We start from the raw sequence: 22,993 nt of genomic DNA on the forward strand, positions 1-22,993 counted from the left end.
TTGGACACTACCTACATTCTTGCCACTTTATTATGTCGTACCAGACCTATTACTTCAGTTTACAAATATTCAAATGACAAAATCTAATTTATGCTTATTTTATGTTTGAATTGTATAACGCTGACTTACACAGTGAGTCACCAATCATCATGGCAGACGGCCCACTAGGGATTACCTTTGGAATACTAAACACTTACTCGTATATGAGTGATTCTAAGGATGACTAATACCGTAAAGGGTCAGATATAGACATGTCATGTATTTAGTTAACTTTTGGATTGTAACACGATGATGATTCACTAGGATCATACTTTCAGATTGGTGAGTGAGATCGTGAAATCGTTTCTAGATGCATCGCTGTCATTCAGCCGGGTGGCTGGTAGCCCCTTCAAACATCTAGGTTAATTTACTCCCCATGGTATCTATAGCTATGTCTACTTAGAAGATTTGAATGTAAAATTACGACTCTACCTAGACTACACATTGGTTGATGCTAATTGTAGTAATTGTCATCAGTCCCATGATTTAAGCGACCTCTGTGTGTGAACATTTAAACCGTGGTCGTCATTTCATCCAGCAAACAACTAAGTAAAGATTGCGAGTGTTTCTTATAACTTGTTCTAGTTTATGAGAGTTTCCACAGATGGCGTTGGAAAGTTTTTAAATTTTATCGCCAGGTAGCGTTGTAGTCGCAGCAAACTTTGAAACGAGCTTTGCAAGCTCTACGTTCGAGCGCGAAACAAGTTTTTTCCGACTCTACACATTAGTATGCTTTACATTACCAGTTTTGAAGGAAGCTTTGCGTGGTGATGTTGTATTAGCGGTAGTGGAAGGGGAATGAATGAAGTGGTCGGGTTGTGGGGAGGAGTTTTGTGTAGTGAGGCGAGGCACGGTGAGGCTAGAGAGTTGGACGCGGTCGGCGCCGGCAGCCGGCAGTAGAGTCGAGTTGGCCGCGGTGACAGGTGGCACGCCGCCCCACGATACTATCACGCGATCGCGAAACAACCCCCATTGTTTATTATCACTTGTTGTGTCTTCGTCTACTGCCAACTTTCTTAACACCACACTTTAACATAAGTTTAATTAATAAAATGTGAACTTGAAAAGTGACGTGAAGTGATAGCAAATACCGGCTCGTTCGGTCATGTCGTTAAGTACGATTTAAGTGCAAAAATTGTCTTAGTCACTGACGATGTACAACTTGGACCCGCATGGATTGTAGTGTGAAACTTTGCTGAGTTTTGGTGTTCAAACCTAGCTGATGTAAGTAGTTTAAAGTTGTTCCCATAATCTTGTTAGACTTTTTGTGACTAGAGACGTCGTGATAATGAGTCAACTATTCTAATTAGTGTGTGAATTAGAGCGCGATGGATAGACTTTTTAACTCTATTGTCCAACTAGGCATAAACTATTAGTTTGAAGATTTCACATAAGTATATTTTTCTTTATTGGTTGGTTGTTTTATTTGAATATTTTTTATGATGCGATAATGCATGAACCAAATAATAAATAAAGTACATGGTCTCGTTTAAACTGTGTGAGAATGATGCGAGTCAGCACATTGCGGTACCAGGAGTACAGAATGTCGTGGATATGATTGTGCACGGGCAGCGCGCGGTGAGTTGAATGCCCGCGCGCCGTGCATCCAATCGCACTCACTGGGGTACCTCACCTTGGCATCTAATCCACTGTTTACGGAACTATTTGTTATTCAACAGCTTAACAAAAGAACTCGCGGTTCGTTGGTCTGATTACGTTACATAAGACTTGTCTGCTTTTTAGCGCTAAATCTAGAATTTTGAGTCGGGAAAATGTTTAGGTTCGTTTTGTAATTTTCAAGGTGGAGTAGCCAGAATCATATTTCGTGATATCGAGAAAAGTGATAAGTCGGTCATAAAACTAACAGTCTAATAGGTAAACAGAACAAGATTCAGTCTGTCACCGCCAACGCTTATTTAGCTAATAAAAATTGCGAAAGTTTATACAACGTATGATACCCATCCCGAACCAATCTTTGCAACTTTGTAGACGGGTATTATGTATAGTATGTAGGTGCTTTCGGCAGAGCACCGGTCTCCCTCGAGACTGCCATCTTTCTTGCTTTCGATCTGCCGCTGTCAGTGATAACGAGTGCGCTCTCATTTATTAGTCCTCGCTTCATATCGTATGTCTTCTTCGTAGAGATCACGTACCTACCTACCTACTGTTAGAAAAGAATCGATCGACCTAACATCGACTGATACATCTCTATGCTAATGAACGTCACAACACTAGCTTACGCACTTTGACTGATCTAATTCTTACCGCGCATTCAAGCGGTTGTAAAATGTTACCTTATAGAAATATAATCACTAATTGTACTGACCTGGTCGTTCTGTTTAATACTACCTACGTATATTTTATGTTAGAAAACCTCCGCCTTTTTCTTTCCTGCTGATTTTGTAAGGACATAGGATAAGCTCTCTACAAAGCTTACATACATATCTTTGAAAACCGTTATTACATTTTAAATAACATAATATTTCCATTGAAGTTTTTCCGAAAAGACAAAATTAATTTGCACATCATAATGTGCTCCATGGCAGCACAAGCTGAGCCATTTCCTTTTGCCCGTATTCGCAATATTCATAATTAAGTACTTAGTTTATATAGCAAATGTACATTGTTACTGGCAATAAATTTATTTTATTCTTATTCTTATTCTATAATTATGACATTTTTTAAGTAACTACTTAAATGTTAATTTATTTTTCTACAAGTGCTCATAAATTTTAAAATCTACTCAGTTCTATCATTTTGATCTTCGTAACCTTAACTTGTAAGAAAGTATTATAATCTTAATCACAGTTTCGATTAAAAAAAGTCAGGGACCCAAGGAATAGGGCTACCCCCTTCAAGAGGGTCAAGTGGCCGCTTGTCCTCGATAGAGATTTGTAAATCGCGGTCCACTCACAGACTCTTCGAGATATTCCTCCCTTCTTTGTCCTCTGATCGCAAAGATATCTTGAAAGTCTTCATTTGTGTATTCAATACAGCAGACCCTCAAATTTTTATCCGATAAAAAGATCTAAAAATTAATGCGCATATTTCACCGCTCTTCTATGGGAACAATAATATTAGAATTCTAACAACGTAAGACGAAATTAAAATAATATTTAAATAAGTAAACCGCGGTCTCTTCGCTCATTTTTATATGTAGTAAGTAATTGATCAGTATGAAACTGGTTTTCTATTAACAATAGATATATTTGACATGTATTAAAGTGATTGAGCATGCGGGTATGTGCTCACATAATATTGTAGCGTGTGACGGTCTGATGGACATGGCGGAATCTGTATGCGCGGTGTATCATCAGTTCAGTATGAATATTCGAGGACACGGGCGGGCGCGGGTGCGGGGGCAACAATAGAGCCTTTGTTGCACAATGCCCATTTCCGATTACCAGATTGAATCGTGTCCGCCAAAGCGCTGCCGTTCCAATAATCGTCTGCACGGAATGGATGACATTTTGGAGTGATACCATTGTCATATTTGAGGATATGTGTAAAGTGTATAAAATTATAGAAATCTGTCTCGTTATGCCATAATCTACAGCTTTTTTAATCTTTTACGTCTACCAATATTATTTGCTAGCTTGATAACTTTTAGCTTTAAGCGGTTAAGTACCAAAATTTTGTGATGTACTTATTGCTCTTTTTGAGCGGAGCAATGTCCCTTAACTTTAATTTTAGTTCAAAAGGCACGCAGCAGTAAGTGAGTTCTCGCTAAGTCGGGCACGGAGGGCGTCACGAACAGTTTTGCGGTCAGGAACTTCCAATAGGAATCGAAGTAACACGGTAGACCAGCTCGATGGCACGCCACTCCGGCTCTGGGGATTCTCAAAGTTTGGTTGTTATTTAATTTAACCTCTCGTTATGCGGGCGGGTGAGTAGCGCACAGTCGGATGAAGCGACGCCTGCCGTTCCGTTCATTGTTGCGGAAATTTAGACGAATTTGCGACGATCTCGATTCATTAAAGGGCGTTTAGTGCGAAAGGAGCGCCGCTTTTAATTCACAAAGCGAGTGCGGCGTACGCAAAACAAAGTTTCAGAGGGGTTCTTCGTTAGCTGCTCACTCACAGGTGTAGGCGCCCGTCAACGCGGTGAATATGTTAATCTCAATATGTCCCAACTTCATTCTTAGTAAACATCTACTAACTTTACATCTCCAAGAACTCCGAAGTTCATTATGTAAAAGAAGTCTGTCTAGAAATTCTCATTTAAGTTATAAATTAATGATAAGATAAGATAAGATTCTTTATTTGCCATAAATGCAGTGTGACAGATGTTACAAAAAAAATATAGTGCGTAGTGTTAGTTGCGTTGGGAAAATACATAGTTTTCCATTAGTGTAATATGAAATCGGTGAAATGAGCTAACTATGTGGTACCTATAGCGATTGTGCTGTCAGCGGAAAATTACTGAAACACGTTGTGGTAACGTATTAATTCCAGTGAGCACTTGCCGCCAGCCTGGGCTGACTGAGTGAGTGTCAGTACGGGAAGGTGGAATAACACGGTAAGAGGTGAACAGTTTGCGCCGGCGGCACCCGTACAGGGCTCATATTATCTTAATGCGCTGCGAGGACGAGCATTATTAAAATCCTATTTAGCGGAGGCGCCGGCCGCGCCGGGCGCCGCGCCGACCCGCGTCTAGTGCGGCCTTATGTGCTCACTGCAACTTTTTAATTAAACCCGATATTAACACGGTGCAAAAACCAACTTCTCTTCCTTCCTTCATACGGCTTCCGAGATGAATCTGCAGTCGCTCGACAGACTTACACTGCACAATATTACATGACTAAGCCGACTTTTTATAAGATGTTTCCGCAGTAATTTTTCAAGAACACGCAATTTCGAATGTTTAGAATGTTACTTATGTTGCTCATTAAAAACAGCAATCACTATGTTAACTAGATAGCTAATTCAAAACCTAAAGAGGATAGAATATCATTAGTGTCATTGACCCCCGAAGATACCCCAAACTGAACGACAACAATACACACGAGATTGTGGTTGGGTTGAAAGTAATAATGACAGTATAATTACTATTCTCCCAACTCTATAATAAACAATACAACGAACTAGTATTAATTCCCAGGCGAGTCGAAAAATGTTAAACGGTGGGCGGGTCTATGGCCGAGTGTACAGAGGTGAACCTTCACATGGCCGGGACGTGGGCTCTACTGATTGCCGCCGCCAGCCGCGGGCTACCTGCCGTAATTTGAGACTCAAGGAATCACTCATAATAATAAATGTACCTACTAATTTTTCGAAAAAAGAAGCAACCTTTAACTCCTTCTCTGAAGCCGTACAGCGCGCAACTTTGAACAGATTATCTGTGAGTCAGCACCGTTTACCTCCAGACTTCTGAGGTTTCGTAATTATTATGTTGCGTTTACCAAAATTCACCTAAGAAACTACTTTTAAAAATTGCTTTTAACAGCACTTTCTCATTTTAAGCTGTGCTCAATGTATGTCTCCTATGTTATATCATTCGCAAGCAATTCGCGACTCTGGTTTTTGGCTTGAGGCCAACCGAGTGCTGGTATCCAAGTCATCTGTTAACTTTATTTCAAGTATGTAACACACCCTGTGTACTTTGAGTAAGGACTTGACATGTTGGCGCTTGGCCGAATTCACGAGAAAATTGAAATTTGGCTTCAGTAATAATAAGTTTGTCTGTTATCGGATTGTCTTGCAGAAATCGAATTCTATTCAATTGCGAACGAATGATACTTACCATTGAATTGAATGTATGATTCGATAAGGAAAAATCTTGACAGGTGGATGTATAATTCGAATATTTCGCTACGTGAGAGAGTAGAGGGTACTTTTAAATGTCTTGAAGCGCGAAAAGTGCGGTTCCCGTAATCCTGTTGTGCAAACTTAAGCGATATCCGTCCGCCGGGATATGGCCTCTCTGGTGTTAACCAGAATAAGTTATTATTCCCTCCAGTTTTATATCAGCATCATTGAAACCTGCCCCGCATGCATCCTTCTAGCTGCGTGCGGGTTATAGCCGTATAAAATTTGAGCTGGGTCATTTGACTTAATAGGAAAACGTAGGTACTTATAGCTAAGACGAGCTCGTTCAGTTCCAACGTTCGACTCAATAACAACCCTGAAATTGACTTTCTTGACGTTTATAATATAATCGTCTATCCTAAGACGGTTATTATCCAGTTAAATTATTTGGCGTCTCTCTGGAACGCAAGCTTTGTCTTTGAAACCACTAAAGCGCGTTTATCTTTTGTCATTGTTGAGAATTGCTGCTATTCAGCAAGTCATTTAATCTCGTTTAAATTCTTATTGTAAACAAAGTGTTTGTTTAAATTACGTCTATTGCCAACTAAGAAATAACGTGGTATTTAAAATGATTAGTACTTGATTATGTTGTAGGGTAAAAACACTATTTCTTTATTGACTTGGTCGCATTGACTATATTCTCTTTTGTGCTTTAAATGAGGAGTGAACGGAAATACATTCAAAGTGAAGGGACTATTTCTTCAGACAGATGGCGTCTAGGCGCTTCTAGGTAGTAATTTAAGATCAATGTCCGAAAAACAAAAGAAATTTATTTGGAAATGCCACTTTGTAATAGAGGTGTCGGTTTTCCACTACAATAAAAGTAGTTGAATAAATATCATAAAAAGTCTTTTATCCACAAAATAGTATATAATAAAAGTGTCTGGATAGGTTATACGCTATCCTATAAGTTATAGGTTAGGTTAGGTTAGGGCGATTAGGGCGCCATCTACGTAGGTGTATAGTTTTGCCTTTGCTTCCCATTGATATTCGTAAAGCGCACGTATTCGAGTTATTTTAGTTACACTGACATAAAGCTATTCGTTCATGCATTGAAACGGTTAAAATATTCACGTTCCGATGCCCAAAACGCTCTTCACTTATTAATAAAAGCATGTTATGAACTAATATTACATTTTGTACTGACAGACGCTTTTCATTTTGGCAAGCTCAGGTTTATCATCATGTTTAACATCTCCCTATCTATCCATAGCGAAGGCCCGTGCTCCAGCAGTGGGGACGTTAATGGGCTGATGATGATGATGATGATGCTACCATGCAAATATTATTTTCTAATGAGGGACTTTACAGGCCACGTTCCCCATAAATAATATAAATAATAATAAATAAATAAAACTTTATTCCAAGTAACCATTGACTCATATATTGACTCAATATAGATGGCGCTGTCGAGATTTAACGTGATAATTACCTGTTTTCACATTACTCGGGTACAAAATTATTCAAAAATACAATTTAATGGCAAAATCATTGTAAAGCAAGTATAAAAATAATTGTTGGTTGGTATTTGGATCACATTATGTATAGAATTGTTTTGCTATTGCTTCTTTATTTAGATCAGAATAAATGGGTGGAAGATGTAATTGTGGCTGGGTGTAATAAAATGGGTCTTCATTTATACCTAAAAACAAAGATAAAAGATGTCTGTAGTAGTAGTAGTTACTATGAGTGTGAACAGAGTCGAATTATTACCGAGTAGGATACTAAATCTATGCTCTTCGACCCAGATTTTTCATCAACATTTTCTTGTAAAGTACCTACACCTCGAAAGAAAAGTATTTCAAGTAAATGTTTTCCCTGAGTGATATAGTAGACAGAAGTAATGTCTTTTAAGATATCTGATATAATTTTGTATCTGATTGGTTAACAGGATCAATTGACTCTAAATGTAAGCAATGTCTTAGGTGTAAAATTATGAACATAGTATTCCTACCTAATGTAATACCTGTTAGTGATTGATAACAAATTCGCGAGTCATGGCTAGTATATAAATGTACAAGATATTGTTTATCACCTGTTTAATTCTAAAGCTATCCCAATAAGGTGTGGAACAGGCGTTAGTTGATAGTTAACAACGGTGGCGTCGTCATCGGTGTCATATCATTATGCGTGAAGCGCGTGTCGGCATGCGCAGGCGTCCGCTCGCGTCCATATCACCATATGTACAATAACTTCATGTTGTTCTAACATATCGTACATCGCACGATAATAGTCTATTATAAATATGCTTTGTTCATCTGTGTCCAACCGGGAGCTTTGCGATCGCAGGTTCGATTCCAGCACAGGCCTAAACCAATGATTGTCGAATTTGTTTTCGTATTAATATTTGGATCACAAATGAGTATCACGTGCTCGGCGGTAAAGGAAAACATCGTGAGGAAACCCACATTCCCGAGAAATGCATTTTCGGAGGTATGTGACTTAAATAATAAAAAATTGGAACTGTCAAATATTCAGGTTAGGTAAGCGGACCCTGAGAAAAACGGGATAATGCTAGGGAGATGATGGTGTGATAAGTACTCTCTAGTAATAAAATTCAAGGACATACATAGATATTCTTTGTTCGAAATAGCGGTAATATTGTTGTACATAGGTACATTCATCACACGAGACATCACAATATTACCTAAGTACTCGTACAATACCATGTGTATATGATGTCCATTGAAATTAATTGTAACACTCGTACATAATAGCAGTAATTTAGTTGTGAACGTGTTATGAACGAACATAATTTTATCATCATTTATGACTATTTCGAATGTGTTGATTGGATTTTGCAACTGTTTATGAGCGTATCAATTCTAAATCACTACAACGCGGATGCTGTCGTGTTTGATATATTCCACCATTAATATCTGATTACGAGAACTCCATTTCATATTATCGGGTCTGTTTGTAACCACAAAATGTAACTTAAATTGTTCGGTAGTTCTCGATCCACACTGGCAGGCGCATCTGTATAGGCTCGATCGGAAGGCTCCTCGACCACAGTCCGGTGTAACCACAAAATGACTACACAATTCAGATTCAAGTGTAAATCAGCCAGTAGCCTCACCACTAACAACACCCTAATTGCCACAGTCTGGCTTTCCTCGAATGCACGACAAAATGTGCCCTTCCTAGAACTACCACATATTATAACCCACTTTGTGTCCACAAATAATATCAAATGGGCAGGTGAATGACACTTCACAACATGTGAAATGACTAAAAGAGTCTCTCGACACGTTTTTATGAATACTGCTCTGATAAAAAAGGAATACATCAAAATTGTTACATAAATTCATACTTCCCTAAGTACAAATATAGTTTCTTTACAATGGGAACTCAGGAAGCACTACAACCGCGAATTCAAGATGTATATCTCGGAAAAGAAAAATAACAAAAGAAGTTTTTAACAGTTAAGAGTAATTATCTTTGCGCACATGGGAAATGGCAATACGTGAGAAAAGAGTGCCGGAATGATGGTATCGTGGGTACCGAGCGAGAATATTAGCACACACCAGTATTTGCCATGTTGGATTGGATAGTCGCTTTTCTCTCAGAACCGTGAGCATCATCTGGAACAAACAAAAGGAACAAAGTTGTCGGGGCGTGGAGCGGAGCGTGCGGGCCCCGCTGGCGTGAGGGCCACGATGTCAATCGCGACTCCTCTTTTTGCTTCCTGCACAGACAATGACGGGAAAATGTTTTCTACGTGTGAGGGCGGCGGCGCGGGGTGTGGGTCAATAGCTGAAGCACTAATCTCTGCCGCGATCGTTCGGATTAATGACTCGCATTGCCGTCGCCGTTGTTTGCTCCCCAACTTCTTCGATTTTTCCCGTTGTCAAAAGTTTTGTATACGTACATTTACGGCGTCTTATTTCAGAACTCGATTGTCATTGCATGCGTTTATTTCCATACTATTATAGTTATAGTATCGTTTCTTCGTTCCGCACTCAAAAGACAAAGTTTTGCTTGTTTTTATCGATTCTTTGCAAGTCACATAATGGGTTTGTTTGGACGCAATGTAGGTAGCGTTCCGCTTCCTTGAAAACTACCATATCGCTTAGTTTATAAATTCGTTGTTTCTACTGGTCCATTGTTCGAAGTGCAAACATTGTGTAAAGCTGCAGCGGGCAGTAACAGTCGATTGTTTGAAGCGTATTCACAAATCACAACAGCGGACGGAACTGAAAATCTGGCAAAATTGGAAAACAGTGAAAATGAAAAGTCATTGAGGCCCTGCCCTGAGAGCACACTTGGCCGAGTGGAGATCGGAATACATGTGAATTTTACCCCCGGATTTTGTGTACCTAACTGGAATAATACAATTCGTATGCAACCACAATGGCGTACCTACAGACAGTGGTGCCAAGTAAAACTTTCAATAAAATAGTAACACAGCATATTTTAATACATTTTTCATTTCCCATACAGCGAACATGATGTACCTACTCACAAAAACACACACTTCCGTTTGAGAGTCGTAGTATTACAGTATTTGTCACCTTTGAGGTCCGTCGGTGCTGATATCAAACTGAAAATGAGCAAAAAATCCTCCCCTAAATCCACGCGCTGCTAAAATTGCAACAATATTTTTTCTTCTGGACTATAGCCGTGAATGAAAAACCCAGTCGAACCAAATCCGCCTATTAGGGAGCGCGCTGCTACTAATTAAAATAAAATTGTTAAAACAGACCCACGCTCGCTCCCTCGTCTAACTTTTAACGAGGATATATTTGGTTTCCACCAACCCTTTGGTGATTTTACTATTGAGTCTGACTGCAAATAACTTCGTAATTGACTTCAAACAACTTCTGTTCTGCGGATAGAATACCTCATTTTAGAATACCTGTATAATGTACATTTGAGCGGGAAAAACAGACGCTAGTTGGAATCTGCGGAACTTTGAGACATGCGATGCTCACGTCTAAGCTTCCATTCTTCTAGATAAAAGTCGTTTTTATTTGTCGTATGATATTTTGCCATATTATGGAAGCACTCATCGTTGCGGTCTCTTAAATTGCAATGTATAAAGTTCGGAATTCCTCTTTGGAATAAAATTGAAATTATCGTAACTACAAGCGGTATTTTTATAGATTACGTTAAGAATGAAAACGCGAGTTAACATTTGGTATAGAATAGAAAGTTGTAGGTATTATTCTCATGAGCGTACACAATCGATACGATCATAGCGTAAAAGGAAACGTGCACGAAGTCAATTAATTATTGTTTGATGCATTGTATTTGATATACCTCACAGAAAACTTAATTCTGCGGCACGGACTGCAACCATAAAAAAATAATTTTCAATGGTTTATTGAAACAATCTTAGAATTTATACACAAGTAACGTAACGTGTATATAATCACAAAATGCAAGGCTTTAGATGCGTTACAGTTTTAACATGACCTTAAAATATACAGACATAGTCATTTTCGGATGGTCAGAGAAATCTTTTGTTTGTTGAAAGTCCATATGCTTCAGAGATTCTTAGTAGAGTAGCTTGATACAATGAGCTGGCATCGCCAAATTCATTACAAGTATATCTATATTACGTATCTTGTTCCCCACACAAACTATTTCTATACAAGGGATCAAACCTACTGAATAAATGAGGAATCAGAATGGGGTACTGCAACTCCTATTAGGAGAGAGTTAATTAAGGAAGCAATTCGTTAGCACTGACCTCCAATTTGACCGATGAATTTTGGTTAGATTTATGGAATAGCCACTGAGATCTAATAGAGAAATTTAAATATCTTTATCATTTTTGCTAACGCGTTACTTAAATTCTCTAATTCCATGCAGATAGGAACTTAAATAAAATCTTACGGATGTTTTATTGGTGCTGATTACAAAAACAATCTGTATTTTTAATGTGATAGTTCTAAAACAAGCTCTATTTTTTATAAGTGAAGAATGGTGCGTTTTTTTCAGTTGTTAAATTAAAATAAAATACAGTTCTTGCTGCCGTAATAGAGTTCTCGCCGCCAAAAGATAGTTCTTGCCGCCAGAATAGAGTTCTGGCCGCCAGAATAGGCACCATAAATTATTATAAAGTGTGTTGTTGTTGCAGACGGGCGGCGGGATGATGGACTGCCTGTGCCCTGCGCCGCGCACACTTGCGTGTCGCGTCGTCCTGCTCGATGAACGAGAACTCCTGCATGAGATACAGGTACCTACTTAAATAACTTATAATTGTTTATACATAAGTGTCCGCCCCTGACAGAGCCACAAGTAATCAGAAGACAACTTACAAACACTTTGATACAATATCCACGGTTGGGTACAGAAGCTGATAGTGTTTTTTGCATGTTAATAGTTGATACCACAATTATTGTTAATTTAAAAACGTTTATTGATTTGAAGAAATACAGAAAGAAAGAGACAGAGTATAATAGATCTTTTTATTTTAGCAAGATTATATTTTCTGACGTTTTCTATGTTTGTTGTAAGTATTATATATATATATATTTAATCTTCTGATAAAATTGGAATATTATTAGTGCCTTTTTAAAATACTATTTATTGCGTTGCTTTATTTCAACACCCAACTTAATATAATCGGCTTATTGCAGTCCATTGACGGACCTCAGCATTTCCCATTCAGTTTAAATTGCTGTACATTGCCATGAAACCCAACCAATTATCTATATTATTATGTATCGTGAGCCTCCGAGTGATAAACTGATACTTTCCTGGCAATTTGGTGTGAAATTGGGAAACTCTTCATCAACAAACATTTCTACAGCTCTATACAGAATATTCATAGCTCTATACTATACAGAATAATAATAACACCACGATCTAAGACCTATTAAAAATAAGATAACATAGATAAATATTTAATTTAATCAAATTGGACATAATCAGAGTTAGATAGCTAATATAGAATTTGAAATATTCAATTTGAAGTTACTTAATAATAATTTTAATTAGTCAAGTAAGTTCACATTCTGCAACCAGAGAGCCCTTAATAAGTAGCCTGATAGCTAGGCCAAGCTGACTGATTAAATATTAAATTGTTTTTTTAGGCCGCCTAGATATGTATCGCTGTAGGGTACAGGCCTCCTATCACCTCTTAGAAGTGGTAAGGAGCATACTCCACTACGTTGTTCAATTTATGGACAAACATACAGACCAGATTTTAAAAGTTCATTTCCAGTATTTGGTCGATCCGGATTCGAATTGGGAACGTCAGATTTGGTGGTCTTTTTGCGGTAAAATGTGGTGTATCAAAAATAACGTGTAACAGTAACGTGTATTGTTCAGTTATTGTTAATTATTAATTTATTACTTCTGACTGCTTCTCAATGATGCAAGTTATAAGTGGAGACTTCATTGGCTAAGTGTACAAACTACTTGCATTTTACAAATTGTTATTTAAGCTGTTTGTTTCCCAGTTTGGAATAAATAAATAAAGATATTCTAAACTATTACGGGGTCTCCATCACAACGAAGCAGAGCAGCAACCAGTATTATCGTCCGAAGATAAGTAATATCTATCTTCACGTCAAAAAGTATTGCTTCTTCTTCCTGTCGTTTCGATGGCATTCAGATTTTTTTAGCCCAATATTTTACCACCCGGACAGCATTTTTGGCGGCATTCATTAGCTCCTCTCGCGTATAGGTATCAGGGCACGCCGGGCAAGATGTTAGATGAGCCATAGTCTGTGGCGTAACACCACACACGCAGCTCAAGTACGGTTCGTTGAGAAAACCCCACCTGGGCAGGTTATCTTTACCTCGGCCAACCTGTGTGCGGATTCTATGTAAAGATTTCCAGGTCGGCCTGGTCAGCTCATAACCCCGTGGAAGGTTCTCCGAGAGGGGGACAAATGAAGTAGGTAGCGTCGCAAAGACTGCATCAGTATTGCTACAAAACAAGTTATAACTAGCTTATAATTTACTCCATCGTGTTAGACAGGACGTACTCAATACTTTTACGATACGAACGTTATATTATCGCAAGATATAAAAATCGGAAGTTGCTGATTTCATACGTAGTATCAACGTGTCTAGTGTAATAAAAGGGAGAGTCATTACATAAAGGCAGAAATTTTCAAAGGTCGGAAACATCCACAGCAACCCTCTGATGGTCGGTGTTTTATAATACCTATAAGCGATGATAATCGCCCGCGATCAGGTACGTCGTCAACTTGTTTATAACCCCTGTCGTAAAAAATAAAGGTTCCGGTGTTACCTTTTACGGGTCGACCTCCTAAAACAAAAAGTATTATAATATAGTACCCACCCACTCTCTTCAGCTAACATAGCTTACAAGTAATAGGTTTTTTGTTTAAACTTATACCTATTACTTAATTATGTTTATATCAACGTCTTAGAACTGAGAGAAATTCCATTTTTCAGTGCATCATTTTATTTACGTAATTTACGAAACAAAAATAGAAACCTATTGTGGTTGAAAGTTTGTTTTCTTGTTGACTTATGGTTCCGCCGACCTCTGTAGGGATTAAGGGCGTAACTGGATGTTATATGATTGTATATTGTGTATGTATTGCCTATTCGAAAATCAACCTTTGCCACGTGCGGACGTCCCGATGGACGCTGGCGGAATTTTTCAATTTTCCCGCACAGAACAAACGGCCAGATTTTTTCTTCGTTCCCGTCCCTTACTTTAGAAGTGCAGCTATTCCGAGACGAATTATTTGAAGTATACCCAGGGGCTCGAAGGTCTTTTATATGCGAGGCTCGGGTCCAAGGTGCGGATGAATTCACTGAATCGTACGTCGACTCTATGAATATTAAATTCTATTTGGCTGCTATTGTCGCCGCGCGGTGAATGTGGGAGTGACTGAGTCGCGGCCGTTGCCTATGCCGCCCTATACCCGACCACGTGTCTTTGCTATGTAAACACTATTTAGCTCATAGCTACATCGTTGTTGACAATCGTAGTTAATAGCACGGTTTTCTTTCCTCCGTCTGTAATCACCGGAAGGTACTTCCAAGTACCGTGTTCGGAGGTATAAATGCTTTTACGTTTCTGACTGAGCCTTTTTTGCAAGTAACAAACGGTAGCAGAACAAACAAATTTTGCAAGTTTCTCGGTAAAAGCTAATTGTTTTAATAAAGTGCTCTTATCGTACACTTTACATTTAATTAATTCCACTAGGAAGTCAGTGCTGAAAGTTCTTCAGAGAAACGGCGCAGTATCTTTCCAGCTAAAATCCACAGTAACACCCACGCCGCGCGCGGAGAATAATGGACGCCGTCGACCTCACACACAATCTCTATTATCTCGGAAACTCCCGCAAACTTGAAAACATACGAGTATAAGTCCGCCGGCTTCGAACGAATCCGCAGTCATTCAGATATACTTACAAAACTCTCCGTCATAACCGTAAACAAGGCAGGAATTCGTCCCCGTCGCCTTTGTTTACCCGCTAGTAAGCCCCGCAACTTGTTCGTCACACAAATTCCCAAGATATATTGGGCTAGAATCGTCCAATTTAGGCAAAGTGGAAGCGACGAGAGTTCGACGTTTCTCGCTAAATTGTATGGATATTTTAGATAAATCGCCGCCCTTTCCGCACTGCTTCCCTATCTACAAAGGGACATTTGTCTTGAACGGATCTAACGGCAACTTTTCTCCTTTCCTATTACTAAAATACCAAGATTTATTATTTTACCAAAGTTACATTTTTCCCTAAGATTTGGAAGAGATTTCTTTTTGCCGCTGACAGCAGCTACGTCTAATAAAAATAATAGTGTAATTGATATTGACATCTTATAATCAAATTAGTATTATGATAACTATTAATTTTCTATGACCGCACTACTTATTTACGTAATTCTTATTCATTATCCAACCCGCGCAATTTGCTACAGGAAATTCAGAATTGGTTGCTAACTGGTGAGTCTTGACCGATTATCTTTGATTTTGAGGAATGGTGGAGCCCGTAATTGGTTGAGCTTGTGCTCTTATTACCTTTATTACAGAAGATTATAGATGAGCCGGCAGAGCGGTCTCATCGCACGAGTTTTCCATTAAGTAAAGGAAATCATTTGTAGGAAATAAATATGAATATCAATCTGCGTCTCTTTAACGGTGTCAAAGAAAGCTTGTGCCAACGAACAGCTTATGCTTGAACGCGTCACTCGTATGTGTAAAACGAAACAGTAGAATTCAACCACATTTTATCGAGCGTTTTGCCAGAATTTTCGCTTCGGCACTATTTTATTTGGCTCAAAAACTAGCGGGGAAGGAAAGGCAAGGAATTGCTCAGCAATTTATAGAGCGAGCCTAGTGTCGGGCTGTCATTGTCGTGTAGTGTCTCGGAGCAAATTGAGTCGACAGCATTTCACGGTCTACTGCGCTGCGAGGTGCACCCCGGTCCTCGTTCTGTCTTATTGATGACTCCATTGCTCACTGGACGGATACGCAATCTAGCTGGTACAACTTTGATCCGGATAGCGCAAGCTTAGAATATTTACATAATTTCAAATAGCAGAAATATCGCGATGATGATTAAAATTATATAGATGAGGTGGGCATCAGAGTGGTGGCATTGGACGTGTACCGAGGCCATGTTTACCTGCACGCCAGCAGGGAGGATCGCGTGCACATACCTACGGCCACTGCCAGATTTTGAAATCGTTTGTTATTTTTCGAGCCATACGCCGGTGGGAGCAAACGCGCTCTGTTATTAAATCATTTATTATTCAGCCCAACGAACTGTTTCGCAATTTTCCCACAAGCCGGCGAAGGTTCCACAAGCAAATTTAATGTACACTTACAGTGATATGTTGTTTCGAACGCACGTCTACTCAATTACGACTTACCTATCTTCAAACACTTTGTTGCTCTTCTCATTATAAGCGATTTAGTAGCACTAAATATACAGAGATTTAGTTTTGCTACGGTCTAATAGATAATTGAAATTAATTAGCGATTCAATGTATGCTCGAAATGTAATCTATTTTCAATCGGTTGGGCCCGCTTGTTTACATCTAAATGATCGGATTATGAAACACGTTTCAGAAATATACATATAAATAGAACTTACAAAGCTTTTTGGAATGGTGCTTACCATTTCAAAATCCGTTGTAATCTGACAGTCTCTCTTTCACAGGTTTATCGATTACTAACCAAAATAAACCGTAAGTAGTAAAAAATCGATTATGTATTGACAGTAACTCTACAAAGATGGATAAAAAAGAATGTGGTAGCGTAGCGTCCACCGCAAGCGTGGGAGTGTGATTGCACTTTTCCGAAATGTTGGATATAGCCTGTGTTTATCACGTCACGCGCGCGCAGAGGCACGCAAGCTTCCATCAGAGCTGCGCGTGAGAGTTGCCCCACCCGACCATTATTATGCCAATACCATATCACCACTGACTACTGGTATTACTGTTCGGACCATCGCGTGCGAATTAACCTAATTGTGGAAAGCATCGAGAAATGCTAATTGGTGATAGTCTCGTGCCTTCGCCGTGGGAGATTAGGTTGCTCAACAATGTTTGATGCTTTCTTTTGCGCATGAATATCTCATAAAGTTATAGATATGGAAAGAAAGAAAGTTTTGTTAAAGAGCGCACATAGCGAAATGATACCTAAACACTTTTGTTTTCGGCTTTGTTTAATCTTGTTTCGGAGGCGGGGAAGCGATAAATGCCTCAATGTAAAAAGTAAACTTCATTGTTTTTGATTTAAATTTAAGGAAAATCTTAAGTAAAATTAATTATTCTTTTGAAAGCACGTCAGTAGGGACCTTTGTCGCGCCTAAGGCGAAGATGTAATTTTCTCAACAGAAAATTAAATAAGGGAAAACATCTCTTGTTCAAAGACTTTGTAACAGTCTGTCTTAAGTGTTCTCTATAAATTACCTAGCTTTTACCATACCTTCCTGTTTGTATCTAACTAGAAATTATAGTTATGTTTACGTTGAGTGCTCACACTCACTTGACTTGACGGTGCGTAATTAATGAGAACAATCGGAGTTAATAACAGTTGTATTGATAGCAATGAAGAGCAATTAACTAGTATTGGTGTTTGCAGGACAATAACACGGGACAAGCTCTGTTGGATGTGGTCTTCAGACACTTGGATCTCCTAGAGACGGCCTACTTCGGCCTTCGGTACGTGGACCAGGATAACCAAACGGTAAGCCAGAAATATCACACTCATAGTTACTGTCACGCTTATAAATATGTACGTACTTTAAACCCTGTCGCATTAACATGTTTTACATTTAGTGAGACTTTCTTTTAGTTTGTTATATAAACTAATGTTACATGGTTCCAAAGAATTGATACGTCTGGCCATAGCATACAATACCTATGTATAAACAATAATATAGTTACGTCTCATAACTGGACATAATCAACCGGAGCAACATGGAGCTTACTCAGCCACGCTGTTTTATATCACGACCGTTTTTCATGAAAAAACTTCGAACATTTTTTATGTCAAAGAGAAAAGTCAGGAAAGTCTTGAGTAGTAACTAATGAGAGGATAAAGAAAAAACAATTTACCAACAAGTTACATGTAGATATGACATCTACGGCGGTCGCAACTTTCTTGTCTACAAAGTAAAACTGGTTTTATCTTGAATGAAATTTCTATAACATACTTACAACAAGCTTTTTATTTTGTCGGGAAATAAGTAGTTTTTTACCCGCGTAATAAGCTCTGGGAAACGCAAACTATTTTCTTGAATCCTTTCGTTTTATATATTTGTTGGAAGATAAAAAACAAGTCAATTAAATAAGTAAAGTAAATCACGTTGAAGTGACAAATGAAAGTTTTGATTTATGCGAATCCCGTTGGAGAAATGTCCGTTATACGCGTTTTTGTATTGATTTCTTTATTTTCATAACAGATTTTCTACAGTAAACGGAAATAATGAGGTAGGATTCGATAGCTGGCGATTTTTGTGTGAGTATATTTACATACGAATGTCAATGTCTGACATCATTTTGTTTACATTTAGCACTGGTTGGATGTGGGGAAGAGGTTGAAGCGTCAGCTTCGAGGCTCTGACTCCTATACTTTCTACTTCGGAGTCAAGTTCTACGCTGCAGACCCTTGCAAACTGCTGGAAGAAATTACACGGTGAGTTTCATGGATCTTTTTATATAATATAATGGGCAAATCTAATTACTAATTTCGCCCATAGGACTACCTATCTATAAAAAGAAGTTTTTATTCAACAGTATCCTAAGTAAACGTTGGCTAGGCAACTCAAGTACCTGAGGCTTAGCGATAATAAAAAGTTCCGTTTTTAATATTCAGAATCTAGCCTAAGGCTGCAAATTACGAACCGAATAAAAATGTATCTTTGTTCAATTACGATTTATTACTCAGTCTATTTTGATTTTCTCTCTCTTATTATTTAAGAGAGCTGCGTTTTTGTCGGTGGAATAATCGCCACTCCTCTCTTCTCTCTCTGATTCGACACGATCTGCACCTTGTCTTTTATTTGTTTCATAAACGTTCTCCTAGGTCTAACCCTTCCTCTTTTTCCTTCAATTGTATTCAATTCAATTCTATTTTGTTTAGAGTACAAATATCAATTAGGTCACGTCATGAACAGTTGTTCCCGCAATCAAGTCGATATGATGCAATTAATTGAATCAATTAGACTCAAACGTGAACTTTCTCCGTACCGTTAATCCTGCTGGCGCCAAATCGGAACCAGTTTCTGAACGACGTAAGAATATCAGTTATGGTGACCTGCTGAGTCTGCACGGTTACAGGGCGACGTATATCGGGGTCGATTCGGGTAACCACCAACTTAAACTAGCTAGCTAGCTAACTAGAAAGAGATGGCTCTTTCTCGCATGTATTGTTAGTGAAGGACGGCACTAATTTAAGAGCTGTCAAACTAAAATTAGGTTAAGTTTCTGTCCGTCCGAATAGGCACAATTGTGAGTATTGTGGGCTGCGATTAATTGCCGTACGATGTTAATCTACGTTGACAGAATTAGCTATGTCTATACAGCCACCTGCGGTATGTATAGCGCCGCGCGAGGTAGGGCAAGTCATGCAGAGCCCGCTGTCTCTGCAGCCTAAGTTACGCATCGCGCGGGAAGTGACAAAATGTTATAGGCTTCGACTTATCGAGGTACTACGTTTATCTACGTAGATAGCATTCAGCTGCGACTGAACCTTCGTTATTTGTCGCGTCACACGCGATATCGTGACCAATGCAGCGAATTGCACTCCAGTACAAACAGCCATTCGTGTTATTAAAATGAGCGCCAGAAAACCGCTAGCAGAATGTGAAAACCAAATTAATGAACGCATGTTAAAATTTCAAATAGTAGTAATGTTTCATTACTGTGGTTTTCCATCAAAGCTGTGATATGTAATATAAATCTCATAGTGTAGTAATATACGTAATGCTTTTCATAGCGTCTCGTATAACATTAATATGGCCGGAGGAGGGTGGGAAGTGATAATAAAACACATCTGTGTCACGGTTCCTCACTGCTCTGTGTTCAGTGCTTCGTCAGCGTCACCTATCTCTTTGCCTTTGAAATAGTCTATTACTTACTCCGAGATCTTATTATTTTCTTATCTTTTATAAAGGCTATGTAAATATTTGAAGCCGGGATTAAAAATATAATAGGTACTTAAGTACTTAATATGAGATGAATTATATTTTATTACATAGCCTGTTTGCTGAAGACATCACATTGTGTGCGAATTATATCCATACAGTAGGAGATTTCTCTTTTTCGACATGACTTATTGTAGATTTTGTTTCGGCGGTATTCACTTAGCCTGACAAATGGGGAGCGCTAAAGGCTCTCACTCTGTTCAACAATTGCAGTCGGAGTAGACAGAAAAATACTAGTATAAGTTTATGTATGTAGGTATTGTGAGATCGATCAGAATGGAACGGCGAATTCTCGACTGATACATCACTATTTTAATGAACGTTACAACACTGGTTTCTGTATTGTGATTGTGACAGATCTGAATCGTACCGCGCGCTGAAGCTAAATCACTAATTGTACTGAATTAGACGTTCTATTTAATAGTAGTTACGTACTTTAAATTCCTCTAAAGTACCTACTTGTATCGCCTAGTATAGAGCAGCTATGGAACACATGTGGCTAGTAGAATGTATCATATTATTGTGACGGGATGTAACAGTGTTATTTATTATCGTCACGCTTCGGGATTGCCACTAGGTCGCAATCGCCGGTTGGTTCCCATGATAGAGCCACAAGGAGCGATTGTCTGGGCTTACGTCATATTTAATAAAAAAGAGGTGTAACAGTCAAAATGTTTCTTATAAGAACACTATGTAGGAGAAGACAATCTGTATTTGTTCCAGCACACGTTGTTTACGATAGCAAAATCAAAAGTTAATTTTAGAGATTATATTCTTATATCTTCTTCTTCTATCGTGCGGGTTGTGAGGTGAATTACCAACCTCATCAACCCTGGTGTCAGAGTTACTATTGAGCCGTCACAGGCCCCTGACATGACTCATATAACGACTACGTACGTACATCAGTAAGTAGTAACCGGGACCAACGGCTTAACGTGCCTTCCGAAGCACGGATCGTCTTACTTTCGGACAGTCAGGTGATCAGCCTGTAATATCCTAACCAAACTAGGGACCACTAAGTAATTTTTGTGATATGTCCCCACTGGGAATCGAACCCAGGACCTCCGGATCGTGAGCCCAACGCTCAACCACTGGACCACAGAGGCCATTCTTATATTATAACTATATCACGTACGATATTTAAGACACGGTGTGACAGGTTACCAAAACATGATGTTAGAAGCTGCTTTTTACGTGACATATTGTTGATTTGCCGCAAGTGGCATTAACTTGGCCGGGTATATGGGGAGCACTGAAGGCTCTCACTCGGTATTAGAAGCTACTATTATCCTGGGTGTCACTGGCTTGCTTCTCAAACGAATAGCGCCGGTTCGATCACCGGTACTTTTGCACTAATGAGTTAATCTTACGTGCAATTTTCACAGTTGATTTGACCATCATAGACGGCGATACGGCTCACTAAAGCTAAAGCTAAAGCTCGATGAAAAGTGGGTACTTAGTTTACCATACAAGGGATGAACCTCTGACTACCCCAATTGGGATTATAGAGCTCTTTGTTATATGTTGTTAAATTGGACACGAAATTGTATTTTAGTTGACAACTACGATAAACCCAGGATAAGAAGTCCTAGCAGCAACAAAGATATACCTTGTAATAAAGTTAGAAAATAGCAATACAATTCTCTTATCTGCTTATACTGCCCTAACATTGTATCATGAACGCGAAGAAAATTTCATGCAGAAAGCTTCCAAGCTAAGTATTAGGTGCGTAAACGTATTAGGTGTGGTTCTGAAGCGTAAAATGCATCATAAAAAGGTATAAAAAAACCAGTAAAGCATCAAGATATCTGGAACCAACTTTGTATGTAAGCGACTCTATGCTTATGTGACGTTTGTATTCGTACCTAAATGCGTCGTATAATACGTTTTAACTTTATTAGGAACTGTTAAAATTTAACGTCTATAAAAAGTAGAGAAGTAGGATGAAAGAACAAAGAAGGTCTAGTGCCCTCGTAGTAAACTCCGTGAGCTCGTAAACAGACGTGGCTTGAAGGAATGAATGGCTGGGCCAGGCGCTGCACGGCTAAACTGTATGCCAACCCTTGAATAAAAAGTAGCAGCAACATTCACTCCACAGACGGTTTTAATTGGATGCAATCTACAAAAATAAGCTTTATTTTTTTTATTCATAACCCATAGCAAATTTATTCAACTTCGTATTCAAGTCGCTTTCTTCGCACCATTTTTTTGTTAGTAATTTTTGATTCGCCGAACGGAGTTCGGGCCATTTATAATTTACAACAATGGCTACAGTCCAAGTCAGTTGAGTGGAATATTCAAAAAGTTTTTCATAATTCGTTATTTCTTTTCGGAAGCTAGTAACTGGAGGAAATACCGAAATGTTATATTAAAATTTCGTTATTACGGCGCGCCCGCGCCTAGTCGGCACTCGTACTTCTCGGGAAGCCGTCTCCCTTTGCTAAGAGCCGCAGTTTAATACTCGTAAAATCTTTGAAAACCTTTGCTGTGATGGTCTTTTAATATTTAATTTCCTTTTAAGGGCCACGCTTCTTACATCGCTTTTACTTAGCT

At 38.8% G+C, this 22,993-nt stretch overlaps 1 protein-coding gene across 3 annotated transcripts in view; it reads left to right on the forward strand.

Annotated features, from left to right (window-relative positions):
- The first annotated feature begins 951 nt into the window (after positions 1-951).
- Positions 952-22,993, forward strand: part of LOC126377552 (band 4.1-like protein 4) — a 39,617-nt gene continuing 17,575 nt past the window's right edge. For all 3 annotated transcript variants that reach the window (XM_050025351.1, XM_050025360.1, XM_050025369.1), the window contains exons 1-4: positions 952-1,263; positions 11,932-12,030; positions 17,875-17,979; positions 18,809-18,930. In XM_050025351.1, the coding sequence (XP_049881308.1) occupies positions 11,944-12,030; positions 17,875-17,979; positions 18,809-18,930 (314 nt within the window). In that variant the 5' untranslated portion in view covers positions 952-1,263; positions 11,932-11,943. The remainder of the gene's footprint in view (positions 1,264-11,931; positions 12,031-17,874; positions 17,980-18,808; positions 18,931-22,993) is intronic.

This window comes from Pectinophora gossypiella, chromosome 2, assembly GCF_024362695.1.
Source record: "Pectinophora gossypiella chromosome 2, ilPecGoss1.1, whole genome shotgun sequence".
Taxonomy (NCBI): Eukaryota; Metazoa; Arthropoda; class Insecta; order Lepidoptera; family Gelechiidae; genus Pectinophora; species Pectinophora gossypiella.